The sequence below is a fragment of the Eurytemora carolleeae genome, unplaced genomic scaffold, assembly GCF_000591075.1.
Source record: "Eurytemora carolleeae unplaced genomic scaffold, Eaff_2.0 scaffold440, whole genome shotgun sequence".
NCBI classification, from domain to species: Eukaryota; Metazoa; Arthropoda; class Copepoda; order Calanoida; family Temoridae; genus Eurytemora; species Eurytemora carolleeae.
Window position 1 is genome coordinate 190281 of NW_019396690.1, and position 13425 is coordinate 203705.

The 13425-nt window shown below is 31.5% G+C and overlaps 1 protein-coding gene across 2 annotated transcripts in view; it reads right to left on the reverse strand.

The window, feature by feature from the left end:
• The window catches only part of LOC111707424 (uncharacterized), a 21771-nt gene continuing 8346 nt past the window's right edge, over positions 1-13425 (reverse strand). Inside the window, exons 1-20 of one of the 2 annotated variants that reach the window (XM_023480525.1) lie at positions 12257-12383; positions 10798-10887; positions 10133-10164; positions 9763-9843; positions 8565-8678; positions 8339-8433; positions 7438-7522; positions 6100-6168; positions 5187-5260; positions 4867-4941; positions 4128-4272; positions 3554-3628; positions 3156-3295; positions 3027-3087; positions 2687-2749; positions 1984-2030; positions 1423-1472; positions 1301-1364; positions 699-785; positions 1-48 (exon numbers count right to left, since the gene is read on the reverse strand). In XM_023480525.1, coding sequence (XP_023336293.1) covers positions 758-785; positions 1301-1364; positions 1423-1472; positions 1984-2030; positions 2687-2749; positions 3027-3087; positions 3156-3295; positions 3554-3628; positions 4128-4272; positions 4867-4941; positions 5187-5260; positions 6100-6168; positions 7438-7522; positions 8339-8433; positions 8565-8678; positions 9763-9843; positions 10133-10164; positions 10798-10887; positions 12257-12365 — 1497 coding nt within the window. In that variant the 5' untranslated portion in view covers positions 12366-12383 and the 3' untranslated portion in view covers positions 1-48; positions 699-757. Of the gene's footprint in view, positions 49-698; positions 786-1300; positions 1365-1422; positions 1473-1983; positions 2031-2686; positions 2750-3026; positions 3088-3155; positions 3296-3553; positions 3629-4127; positions 4273-4866; positions 4942-5186; positions 5261-6099; positions 6169-7437; positions 7523-8338; positions 8434-8564; positions 8679-9762; positions 9844-10132; positions 10165-10797; positions 10888-12256; positions 12384-13425 lie in introns of those variants that run through there. The other variant, XM_023480526.1, reaches the window with a different exon arrangement.

Here is a 13425-nt window from a genome sequence, read left to right on the forward strand (position 1 = left end):
GGTTTCCTGGGAAGTTGACCGGGTTGGGAATCCAGTCGTAGTTTATATCTGAAAATTAAATAAAAATTGTTTAGCTTTTATCAATATAATTTATATCTTCTTTAAAATAAAGCTCTTTGCTCATATATATTATACTAGAAATTCAAGGCGCTTCGCGCCCTTCTTTCTAGCCTTAGAGGGCGCTTCGCACCCATCTTCTAAATTAATTGTAAACATGTTCTCTTTGTGTACATCGTAAAACTAAACAAAAATAATTTGCGGATTTTTACAAAAAATTTCGCGGATTTTCAAAATTTTAAAAAATTTAATGACGATCGAATTTTGATAGAGACAAATATTTGAAATTTTGATGATTCATAAACCTTCCCTGGGCTCCCTAGATGTCCCACAAAAAATTTGGGCCCGATCGGTTCAGCCGTTTTGACGTTTATTGGATACAAACAAACAAACAAACAAACAAACAGACAAGCCAAATTTATATATAGATGTCAGCTATAGCCGGCCAAACGGCTGGACCGAAATTGCTGAAATTTGTTGATGGACCCGTGGGTACCCGGGGGGTTACATAGGCTAAAAAAATTCCTTTTTTCTCAAGATGGAAATTTTTTTTTTTCAATGTTTTTTTTCAAATTGTTTTTCAAATAAATTAATGAAAGTGAGCTTTGAAGGAGGCTTGGTTTGGTCTGTTATATAATTACCTTCCGAGTATTTGACAATTTGGATTGTAAGGATCAGCATTCTTACATAGATCAGGTCTTTAACTTGCAGGTTTATACAGGTTTAATCTAGAATACAGGTGTTTACAGGTTCATACAGGTTTATACAGGTTTAATCTAGAATACAGGTTTATACAGGTTCAATCTAGAATACAGGTAGTTGTACAGGTTTAATCCAGAATATAGGTTTATACATGTTCAATCTAGAATACAGGTTTGTCAAGGTTTAATCTAGAATACAGCTTTATACAGGTCTAATTTAGAATACAGGCTTATACAGATTCAATCTAGAATACAGGTTTATTAAGGTTTAATCTAGAATTAAGGTTTATTCAGGTTCAATCTATGAAACAGGTTTATACAGGTTCAATCTAGAATACAGGTTTATACAGGTTCAATCTAGAATTAAGATATATTTAGGTTCAATCTATAAAACAGGTTTATACAGGTTCAATCTAGAAAACATATTAATACAAGTAAGTTCAATTTAGCTAGACCAAATTGTCAAAGTTTGAAATATAAAGATATTTAATCAATTCCTTTAAATAAAATGCAAATTTTCGCAATCTCTTTCAACAAGTTACCTGTAGTTGTCATTGACTGAGGTTTCTCCGCAATTAATTAAATCCACGAGCTCCCCAAAAATACCTAAAAATATATTTACCATATTTTATAAAAACTTAATCTTTTGTGTCACAATTGTTACCTGCAGTCTTCCATACATTGCATACAAAAACATTGCAGATGGCCACCGGACTAAATTTGAATAACAGAAAATAAGAACTTTCCGATACTACTTTCTTTTTTTTTATGAGAATTTTTCTTGACAAAGACGTGTAACTTTTGAAGAATATAAAACTAAAAACCATCAGATAATTCTCATCAACACTTTTAATGCTTAAAATTTTAGATTGTTATGAATGATCGATCTCAAATGTCAAGTATTTAAGATAAAAATATTATTGATTACAGTATTTTCAGTATTTGTTACAAAAAAAATGTACTCTTGTGATGTTATGGTTCTTTTCTTTAAGGTATGCTTATACTTTACTTGAAAATTTGCCAAACAAGGATATCTCAGACAGGAGAATAACAAGGATATCTCAGACAGGAGAATAACAAGGATATCTCAGACAGGAGAATAACAAGGATATCTCAGACAGGAGAATAACGCTTGTCAAAATTAAAATAAAAACACCTCCATTCAATCATCTTGTAAATGAGAGATTAAACAAGAAAAAATCATTTTAATTTCTAATATTCAATCCTGTATTCTGGAACTCCGTCTCTTGTAGTCTCATACAACCAGCCGTCCTTCACAATAAAAAAAGCATTTTTATTTTTAGAAACAAAATTCTGGAAAATAAAAACCCAATTAAAGGATTAAACTAAGGGAATTTTTATGTCAAAAACTACATCTTCCATCCCACTTAAAAAAAAATGAAAATTGTTCGCCGTAATTAAAACATTTTTTTCACGATAAATTCTTTTTGACAAACAACTATTTTGGGGCAGAAATTTAGCAATTTCACGCCAAAATAAGTTGACAATATAGGTTTGCCTGTAGGTGGTTTGTTTTTTGGTCGATAGTGGTTTGTTTATAATTTCTTTCAGAGTAAAATTTAGCTTAGTTTAAGGAAAAAAGTTTTTAGATTTTTAATTTTGACCCTGGTAGAAGTTATATGCAAGAAAACAACCCAAAATCGATACAAAAGCGAACAGGTCCTAACGATTGTTTTAGGATCGCGTTTGTACTTTTTATTTTTGTTAGGTTAAATTTATTGCAAAGTTTAATAAAAGCAAATTTTAACACAATCGAGTTTTAATGCTTTGAAGTTTTATGATTTTAAAAAACGATTCAAAGCGATCAACAACAATAGTTAAAAATTAGGGGTTTTTGAGAGTCAAATATTTTTTATGTTATATTATAAACTCTTGCCAATATTCATGTTAAACAGTTTGAATACTACCTGTTCAGGAATACTATACATCTCTTCTGGGGTTAAACCATTTAAAGAAGCTTCATAAAAAGCCTGAAATAAAGTTTAATCAAAAATTTAGTAAAAACGTTAAAAACTCTGTTTTTTAATTCAGGAGCTAAAAAATGCTCCTGAGGGCAAGGCCAAGATGATCTAAACTTTCTGCCAAAATAAACATATTTTTGTTGTCAAAAAGCTTGTTTCTGTCTCGATATCCAATGTACACACTTTAAGATTTAAGGATCAATGCTTGATCTCTTATTTAAAGTTACCCCTAAAGGGTATAACCATCATATCTTTTTATGTAACTTTTAATTCATAAGATACGAACCTCCACCAATGTGTAATTGAATGGGACACCAGCTCTTTGAAGCATTGCAGGTTTATAAACTCTAAACAAAATCAATCAATCAATTTATATTTTCAAAGCTGGAAATGATCTATAATTTTCTTCTCCAACCTTGCTACTGTTGTAGAGACTCTCTCAATGTAGCTGAAAAGCATCTCAAAGTGTTCTGGTTCTATGCACATATCTCCTTCTGCAGTAGGCACACATGGCATATTATCATACATGGTATCAAGCAGTCCCATTAGTACAACCTATAGGAGAAATATTATACATGGTATCAAGTAGTCCCATTAGTACAACCTATAGGAGAAATATTATANTGTATATATATATATTTCACATTTCTTAGAATTATATCACTATATATGTATATATATATATTTCACATTTCTTAGAATTATATCACTATATATGTATATATATATATTTCACATTTCTTAGAATTATATCACTATATATGTATATATATATTTCACATTTCTTAGAATTATATGATTAAGCTAGATTACCTCATATCCATAATCAATCCCATACCAAGTTTCAATTAAATCCCAGGCTAAATCAGAATCAAACTTGGACTTGATCTGAAACAAAACGATAAGTATTTTTACTAATTAGTTTCTAATCTCATCGACCATATGGGAAGGTCAATTTTTTTATATTTTTCAAAACATGTTGAAATGAAATGGACATCAGAAGATGAGTATTGAACTGCTGAATACAATCCTTTAGACCGTTTTTCGATTTAAAAAAAATCGTTTTATAAAAGGTAAGAAAAACAGTTTTTTTTTTGATAATCTTTCCAAAAGAACTGTCTTTTGCTTATAATTTTCTTAAATTTATTTATGACGAAGTTAAGGTTTCTGAACTAAGTATACCATACTGATATTTTGATACACATCTTAATTATTTTGATAAAAAAAATTCTGGCTTACTGCTGATTTTTTCAACAAAAAAACCTTAATCTAAAAGATGTCTTGATTTTTTAAAAAAAATATTTAGAAAACTTTAGAACTGGTGCAAGGTGGATTCGAGCATTTTATCAAAAAAAGGTGCCAAACAGTTTCACCCTTTCATACTCACTTCCTCTTTCAGTGGAACCCAAACAACATTATATCCGTTACGTCTTCCGTACTCAATCCAGTCCTTGTATAGATTGCATTGGATTCCATTGACTGGCCAGTAGGCAGACTTAGCATTAGACTCACAGATATAAAGTGTTTCATTCCTAGACAAGTAATTTTGTTGTTAACAAAATCTATTCCAAACAGATTAGGTGGGGATACGCACCAGTGGTCAGCGTTTATGTTAATACAGTGAAGACGACTTTTCTAGTAAGAATTTGATTTTAAACAAGTAAACAAAGAGAAGATTCCGTCCTTGTATCCGTGCTGTTTTAAGAAGTGAAAAAAATAGAAAAATTAAATTGAAAGTCGTCTTCATTGTATTGGTTTATAAAACGACGGTAATGTTACATCGTCTATACGCAACATCCCCCCTACTGAACTTCTGACCTACTAACTTTCCGACCTACTGCAATATCGGACCTACACCAGCTGTTTATTTTAGTATTATTTGAGGGTTAGGTTAGGTTAAGACAATTTCTGGGCCGAGCGCTGCGGCTAGGATAGGCTAGGGGGCCAAGCTCCGCGGCTAGGACAGGCTAGGGGGCCGGGCGCTGCGGCCACAAGTCCATATAGCAGCTGTAATACCACGTGCAAGTAGGTCGGATGTGTAGTATAGCGGATTTGGCGTAGGTTAGAAGTGGAGTATGGCGGATATGTGTAGGTCGAAAAATACACCACCAAAACGACGACTGTACCTCCAGAGTGCAATTCCAGTATGCCCTGTTGCAGCCCCCATAGCCCAGGCAATCATAGGATCTAAACCATCTAATCTAAATAATTTAGAATTAGTTCAAAAGCAATTTAAGAATTTTATCCTGGTCATAATTAGACAAACTTGTCATTAAAGATTACGCTAAGTGCTCTATAATGTCAAAAAATTAGATTTCTTAAATCTTTAATGCATGTGCTGAAGACCGATTTTAGAAAAAAGGGGTTTTGAAAGGTTAGGGAAAAATATGATATGTGTCAAAAATATTTTTTTTTAACTCAGACATTTTTAATATTATCTTTTTACCTCATGATATTAAAAGTGTCTCCATTTCCTATAAGCTCTTCTGGAATGTGTAACACCCCTGGGCCATCGTTTAACTTTGCAAAAATTGATTATTCAACATTGTAAATGTTTATCCATATTTGAGTGTCTGTTTGTTTATATCCAATAAACGTCAAACCGGTTAGTTAAACCAAAGAGAATAGAATGTATATTAGAGTGGAATTAAGACAATCCCTTTGTATGAATTTTGTCAGCCCCTTTCAGCCTGAAAGGGAGTTCAAAGTGTACAAATCATGTAAATGTTCACAAATTATATGCAGTGGAGTACATTACTACAGTATGTTCCCTAGACTATTCATTTCAGTTTCGAATTTTTTAAAGCTTTTAAATAAACTTTATAATGAATTAGGTGAATAAAAAACATCACTTGATTTATAGTTATACCGGAAAATCATCGTTTGTAAAGTGAAAGGCATAGAGTCTATGTGAAATGATCATTGGTCAATTATGAAACCAGCCTATTTCATAATTTGGTTTTCTTTTAATATTAATTTTAGATGTTCTATAAAATGATGTTCCAGGGCCCAAAAGGTTATATAGCATAAATATGTGAAGTACACCTGCGGTATGGAAACAGTACAACAAAATGGCCGTTTTACACTTTTTTCTAGTAAATTCCACTCTAATATATATTCTATTCTCTTTGGGTTAAACTGATCCGGGCCCAAATTTTGTGTGGGACCTGACAAGACGCCAGGAAAGGTTTATGGATTCTCAGGATAACAAAAAATTGTCCCCAAATTTTTTTTATTTTCATAAATTTTAAAAAATCCATAAAATTGTTCATTATTGTTTCGAGAAAATCCTTTAAGATTGAGCAACAATTAAAATTTGAAATAGAAGATTTGTCCTGACAGCATAGTATTTAATATACCTCCATTTTGATTCCTGCGTAAGATGAAAGAAATTCCCTATTCATGTTTGCGAAGTTTTCAGATACACCCTGTAGCATTGGGAAGATTTATTATTTATTATTACAATATGAGCGGAGAGTATTTTGAAAATAAAAAGATATTTTTTGATGCCTACGGAGTTTCACGTCAAACTGAAGTAAACTGTAGATAAGATTTAAATCTTATCTGCTTTCAATGCTTTCCTCTTATTAAAAGGTTTTAAAGGGAGTGACCGGCTATGTAAGGTATTTGAACTTAGTATGCTGTTTTGTGGAAAACTGCTTTCGGATTCATTTGAGACATATTAAACTTTTTAAAGATCTGTAAATCCAGAGTTTAAGCGCAAATTCGACGTTCAAATTCAAATTTTAAATTATTAAATAACGACAGCGAAAAATAAAGTAAAAATTATACAGTATTCTAATTAGATGGTTATGAACATTTTTCTCAAAAGAAATCTGTCAATAGATCAATGCTAAAATCGAATATTTCGTTTTCATTATTATATTGAATTTCTTATTTTCTTTGAATTTATTCGCAGATTTCTTCAATTCTTCAAATGTCATCATAATAATTCTAGAAAATCTGCAGAAAATCTTTGTGAATAATGAGAAAATATAGAAACTAATAATTGAACAAGATTACTTATTTTCGATGGTAAGATTAATTTTATTTTCTCAACATGTTCCTTTACATGACGTCTGCAGTTTATTGTATAACTTTTTTACATTTTATGTCATCGTAATTTAATAATTTAAAAAACTAATTCTGAAAACGAATCCACCCCCAAAGAAGGAGTTTTGAACGTCGAATTTGCGCTCAAACTCAGGATTTACAGATCTTTAAAAAGTTTAATATGTCTCAAATGAATCCGAAAAAAGTTTTCCACAACACTGCATACTCAGTTCAACTACCTTACATAGCCGGTCCCTCCCTTTAAGAAGAACAAAAAGTTGGAACTTCTTTTATATTACTGCTTTTCATACTTATTTTTTGAGTTTTTATAATAGTTTTTGTAATTAAATTTGACAGTCTCCTCATAAGTTTTTTGTGGGTTTAATCTATATAGTTGCCACTTAAAGAATATAAATTGAACTATCCATACAGAACTCTTAAATCCTCATATCATGCTAACTAAGGAATTGAGTCTTTGCCACAAACAATATCTTTGCAACTTGATGGTTTAAACCTTTGTTATTGTATAGTAAAATTATTTGATCTAATAGAATTTATTGTTTGAAATATCTAAGGTCTTGGATTGGAAACTTATAAGGATTAGAAAATCAGATTTTGTGGAAAAGACTCAATTCCTCTCTAACCTCAGTTAGAACTGGTTCAAATAATGCTGCTGTAGCTGCCAGGTTGTATGTTAGGTCCTCTGGAGTCATTGGATACATGAACACTCTGATAAAAATTATAAAAATTAGAAATAACATCGAGATCATCACAAAGCAATATTGCGATGGTAGCTGTTACAGTTTTCATATCACTATATTTTCGTAGTAATATTATGTATGGAATACAAGTTTCCAATGAAAAGAAGTGATATTGCGACGGGAGCCATGTGTATTTTCAATATCACTTTCTTTCGTAGTAATATTATGTTTGCAATAGAAGTTTCCAATAAAAAGAAGTGATATTGCGAGGGGAGCCATTGTATTTTCAATATCATTTTCTTTCGTAGTAATGTTATGTTCGCAATAAAAGTTTCCAATGTAAAGAAGTGATATTTCGACGGGAGCCATTGTATTCTCAATATCACTTTCTTTCGTAATAATATTATGTTCGCAATAAAAGTTTCCAATGTAAAGAAGTAAAGAATGCACATTGTTTTTATCTGCAATTCTCATTCGTTTACAGTGGGCCAACCAATTCAAACAACCTACTCTGGTTAGGCGGGTCCAAACTACATAGTAATTTGTGATTTTTAAATTTTTTATTTGTATTATCTCGTGCTTTGTAGTTGAATAAAAATATGAATATGAAAAATATGAAGTGATATTGCGACGGGAGCCATTGTATTTTCAATATCATTCTTTCGTAGCAATAAAAGTAAAAGCATGTTTGCTTTGTAGGTGGGAAAGAGATATGAATAAGAAAATATAGAATATGAAAAATGGGTAAATCAAATTAACAAAATGTTTTCAAAGAAAGGCTAGGAAAATAGGTTACATGAATAAAATACAGGAAATTGTTTTAGAATGTTTAAATATCATTCACCTTGGTCCCCTTGTAAAAATGTCCCATGTATCAACTGACGTGAAGGTGCTCTGAATTGTGTATGTCTTTTTTCCAGCTCCGAAAAATTCATCAATCTTTACAATTAAAAGTTTGTTATGCTGGGTAGTAGGGTGGGTAAACTTGTTATGCTGGGTAGTAGGGTGGGTAAACTTGTTATGCTGGGTAGTAGGGTGGGTAAATTCAAGTGAAAATTGTAAAATTTGACCTGAAAAGTTGACCCTGTTGACACAATGAAACTACGATGACAAAGGATATTATCCGGGTCTTCATGTTCAATTGTTAATTCTACAGCTCCTCCACCTATTGGAACAGTTTCAATCTGAAAAATATATTTTCCTTGAGTTTGGGTAGAAATCAGCATTATTGGAGTATTATTGGAGTACTATCGGAGTACTATTGGAGTACTATTGGAGTACTATTGGAGTATTATTGGAGTATTATTGGAGTACTATTGGAGTACTATTGGAGTACTATTGGAGTACTATTGGAGTACTATTGGAGACCCTCTTTTATCGGAGACGCCCACAGCCATCTCATCGGAGACCCCAGATTTTAACTGGAAACCTCAACATTTCCATCAGAGAACCCAAGTTTTTCATTGTATCCCCTAGATTTTTACTGAAGACCCCAAGCTTCTCCTCTTATCGTCGGAGATCCAAAATTTTCTTTGGAGACCGATATCTTTTCATAAAAGTCCCCAGATTTCTTTTGGAGATCACGAGGTTTTTTGGGATCTCTGATCAACAGCTTAGGGTAATCAATTATAAGCTTTGGTCTCCGATATAAAACTTAGGTCTCCGATGAAAATCTAGGGGTCTCCGATGAAATAGTTGTTGGAGTCACAGAGGAAATTGGTCTCCGATAATACTTTAATGATGATGATATTATCCCGGACTGCTTCATTCATTTCCAAGGGATGGTCGTGTTTTACTATTTTTACTATTAAAGACGGTTAATGATAGTCTTGAAAACCCTGTTATAAAAGTATGTTTATTTAGTGCAATTCTCTTAAATCTTGTACTTTAGTGATGCATATCTATATTATAAAGTAGTAATCTATTGGTTAATTGGGGAACTTGGAAGAACCACGAGAAGGTTTACCTTGGTTTAAAACTTGTTTTGTGGGTGAACTTTTATAGTGGAAACAAGATAGCATACACTATACAGGGTTACCCATAAAGAATAAAACTGTAAAGAAGACTTAAAACTCTTTAAATAGATTATCTCCAGGCTAATTGAAGGTTTTATAGTTTCATGGGAAAAAATCACAGGTAAACAGATAATATGAATTCCGTACAGTCGTCTCTGAAGTCTATACCTTTGTGGGTAACCCTGTAATTTATACAATTCATAATATTTTATAAACGGAAGACGACAATTAATCCACTGTTTTCATAGTTAACCTTTATTGTTTGGAAGCAGGTAAAGTTGAGGAAAGTTTCAGATTTTCCCGGGGGAAAGCTTCCGAGATATTTTGGCAGGATCTGAATAATACCAAATTTAAAATTCATTTTACAAGTTTTAAACAGAGATACAGTTTTGAATAAAATTTAAGAATTACTGCGAATTATTACTCCAGAAATAAACACATGCCACAAACTCTAATATTGTATTTATGTTTGCAACCTGAATTTTACAAGCATCAAAGAGTCAACGTTCGTCAGGTTACAAAGGTAGAGAACATTTGACATAAACCTTTTTAGATATACAGTGTGTCACAATATAGATATTAAAGTTAAAGGAAAATGTCATGTTTAGTGGAACACCCTGTACCTTAAAGTATGGAAGATCAGCTGCAGCAACATCTAAATATATATTTTCATGAAAAATCATTTTATCATGTTCTTAATAGCAGTGTTGTAATAATGTTATCATTATGTAATAGTGTTAGATAAGCTTGTGTTATAAAGTTTATAAAATTCGTTCTCGATTTCCTTCATAACTATTTATAACACTATTATTTTGATTCTAACTATAAAGTTTTTTAGACAGAAATTTACTCTTTGTCGAGAAAATTTAAGTAAAAAAATTGTATAACACGTCGTTAGAAAAAATATTTTTAGGAAATAATTTGATAAAATTTTGTTTCATTAAAAACAAATGATATTTCGACAAAAAAATGTTCAATTTGAATGAAAACTAAATTTGCTCAAATATTAACAACCCCATAATTTATATTTGTACTTAAAAAGAATATTTAATTTAGTCTCTTTGTTAAAAAGTTCAAATAAATTTAGACGTTTACATCGTAAAGGAAGTGAGTTTTTGCCACAAAATATAATTTTCTAATTTATATATTTTTGCAACCCTTAATACTTTAAACTAAAAAATTAGATTAAATTGTCTAAGTTTGAAATATCCAAGGTTTACACCATCAGGTTGCAAGGATACAGGAATTACAAATTTGTAATTGTGCCAAAAAATTTTCTAAGCTAAACCTTGTTTTTCTCTGAAAGCAGAAGTATAATCCTGCTTTAGTTTGTTGAATGTAGCAAAGTCAGGGTTTATGCTGGTCATCTGATGTAGCACTGCACAAATATACAGAGTGTCATTTCATATTTCATATTTCGTATTTCATATTTCATATTTCATATTTCATATTTCATATTTCATATTTCATATTTCATATTTCATATTTTATATCTCATATTTCATATTTCATATTTCATATTTCACATTTCATATTTCATATTTCATATTTCATATTTCATATTTCTTATTTTATATCTCATATTTATATTTTATATTTCATATTTCATATTTTATATTTCATATTTTATATTTCATATTTCATATTTCATGTTTCATATTTCACATTTCATATTTCACATTTCATATTTCATATTTTATATCTCATATTTCACATTTTATATTTCATATTTCATATTTTATATTTCATATTTTAAACCAAAGGTAATTTAGTCGGAACTATAAAATTGTGGAATAGGAAGACGACTGCACTAGACTCAAGAATTATGACTTTAAATAGTGCAGCGTAAACAGGGTAATTTCCTATTACGAATTTTGAACCCCCCAGGCCACACCCCCTCCCCCTCCTATCAATTTTGTACATGCATCTCATATTTACCACATGAATAAAGTTGGTCACGTGGCCGCAGCGCCCGGCCACCTAGCCTGTCCTAGCCACGGCGCTCGACCCCATAGCCTGTTCTAGCCCCAGCGCTCAACCCAAAAAATGTTCTAACCTGACCCAACCCTAAATAAGTACGAAATTTGTTGAAAATTGTTGAAAATGCAGGTCTGTCCTGACCGCATCGCTCGCCCCCCTAGCCTTTCCTGACCGTAGCGCTCGCCCCCTAGCCTGTCCTGACCGCAGCGCTCGGCCCCTAGCCTGTCCTGACTGTAGCGCTCGGCCCCCATAGCCTGTCCTGGGCGTAGCGCTCGGCCCAAAAATTGTCCTTACCTAACCTAACCCTGAAATAATACAGAATAAATATTTTTTTCTTGAATATAGTTGAAATCAAAGGTCATGTACAAAATTGATAGGAGGGGGGGAAGGGGGGCCAGGGGGGGACAAAAATCGTTTTAGTTTTACGGGTCTCATTATGTTATGTCTTTTAAATGACTAAAATCAATCTGTATTGTTTTTATTATTCAACAAATCCATCTTTTCTTTTGATGTAATATTTGCAATTAACAACTCTTAATTCTACCCTATTTGCTTTCAATTTCAATTGCATATATGCAAATTTAATTTTCTGATTTATATATCTTTGCAACCGGATGGGTAACCCTTTGAGATTTCAACCTTTGACTATTTTATCTAACAGAATTCATAGTTTGAAAAATCAGAGGTCTGCGACACACCAGGTTACACAGATATACGGATCAGAAAATTAGAGTTTGCTGAAAGTTTGAATACTTGACACAATGTTCCTTTAAAGAATATTTCCACCATTGGCCCATTTTCTAAATTATTCTCTGGATTACAGTTTACAGCGGAAAACAAGGAAATTAAAAAGAAGAAGATTCTCATTGTAAACATTTATTCCGACTGAGGCCAGGTTATCTTTTAGCAGATAAGAATACAAGTTTTAAACTTTTGTTTTCTGTAAACATTTTCTGTTTTGTCATTATTTTTCAAGAGAAAAAAATTTGTCAATAAAACAAAGTTTCTTTTTTCAATCTTTATATCCTTACATCCCGATGTCGTAGACCTTAGATATTTCAAACTATGATTTCTGTTCGATCAAATAGTTTAGGTTATAAATATCAAAGGTTTACACCATCAAGTTTCAGAAATGTAGGGATTAGAAAATTATGGTTTATAGTTTTTGGTAAATAAAATTTGTTGACAATGCAAATATTTCAGTAACAAAAGAATTTTGAAAAGTTGAAAGGTTTAAATTTTTAATTTTTAAACCATTATTTTGAAAAATATTTTCTTTACATAGATTTGAAATAAAATACAACTTCTAAATTGATAACTTGCAGTCGTCACTTCTAGAAAATTATCAGAAATAGCTTTAAATTAAATGGGTATTGGGTGCACATGTGCACACTTTTTATTACACTTATTATCCTAATTATCCTAATTATCCTAATTAAACTAGACTGAAAGTGGAGACGCATGTTACAGTCAATCATTGGACTATTTAAGATCTTAATTTCGGTTTATTAGCCGTCTTCCCATTCCACAGTTTATAGGCCCCACTGTGATATTTTGTGTTTTTTTCTTAATCTTTAGAAAAAATTTTAAACATACTAGCCTTAGAGGGCACTTCGCGCCCATCTTCTAAATTAATTGTGAACATGTTCTCTTTGAAACATCGTAAAACAAAACAAAAATAATTCGCGGATTTTCAAAAAAAATTTCGTGGATTTTCAAAATTTTCAAAAATTTAATGAAGATCGAATTTTGATGGAGACAAATATTTGAAATTTTGATGATTCATAAACCTTCCCTGGGGTTCCTAGATGTCCCACAAAAAATTTGGGCCCGATCGGTTCAGCCGTTTTGACGTTTATTGGATACAAACAAACAGACAGACAAGCCAAATTTATATATAGATTATCATGTTTAATAAACTCTCCGTCAAAGTTGA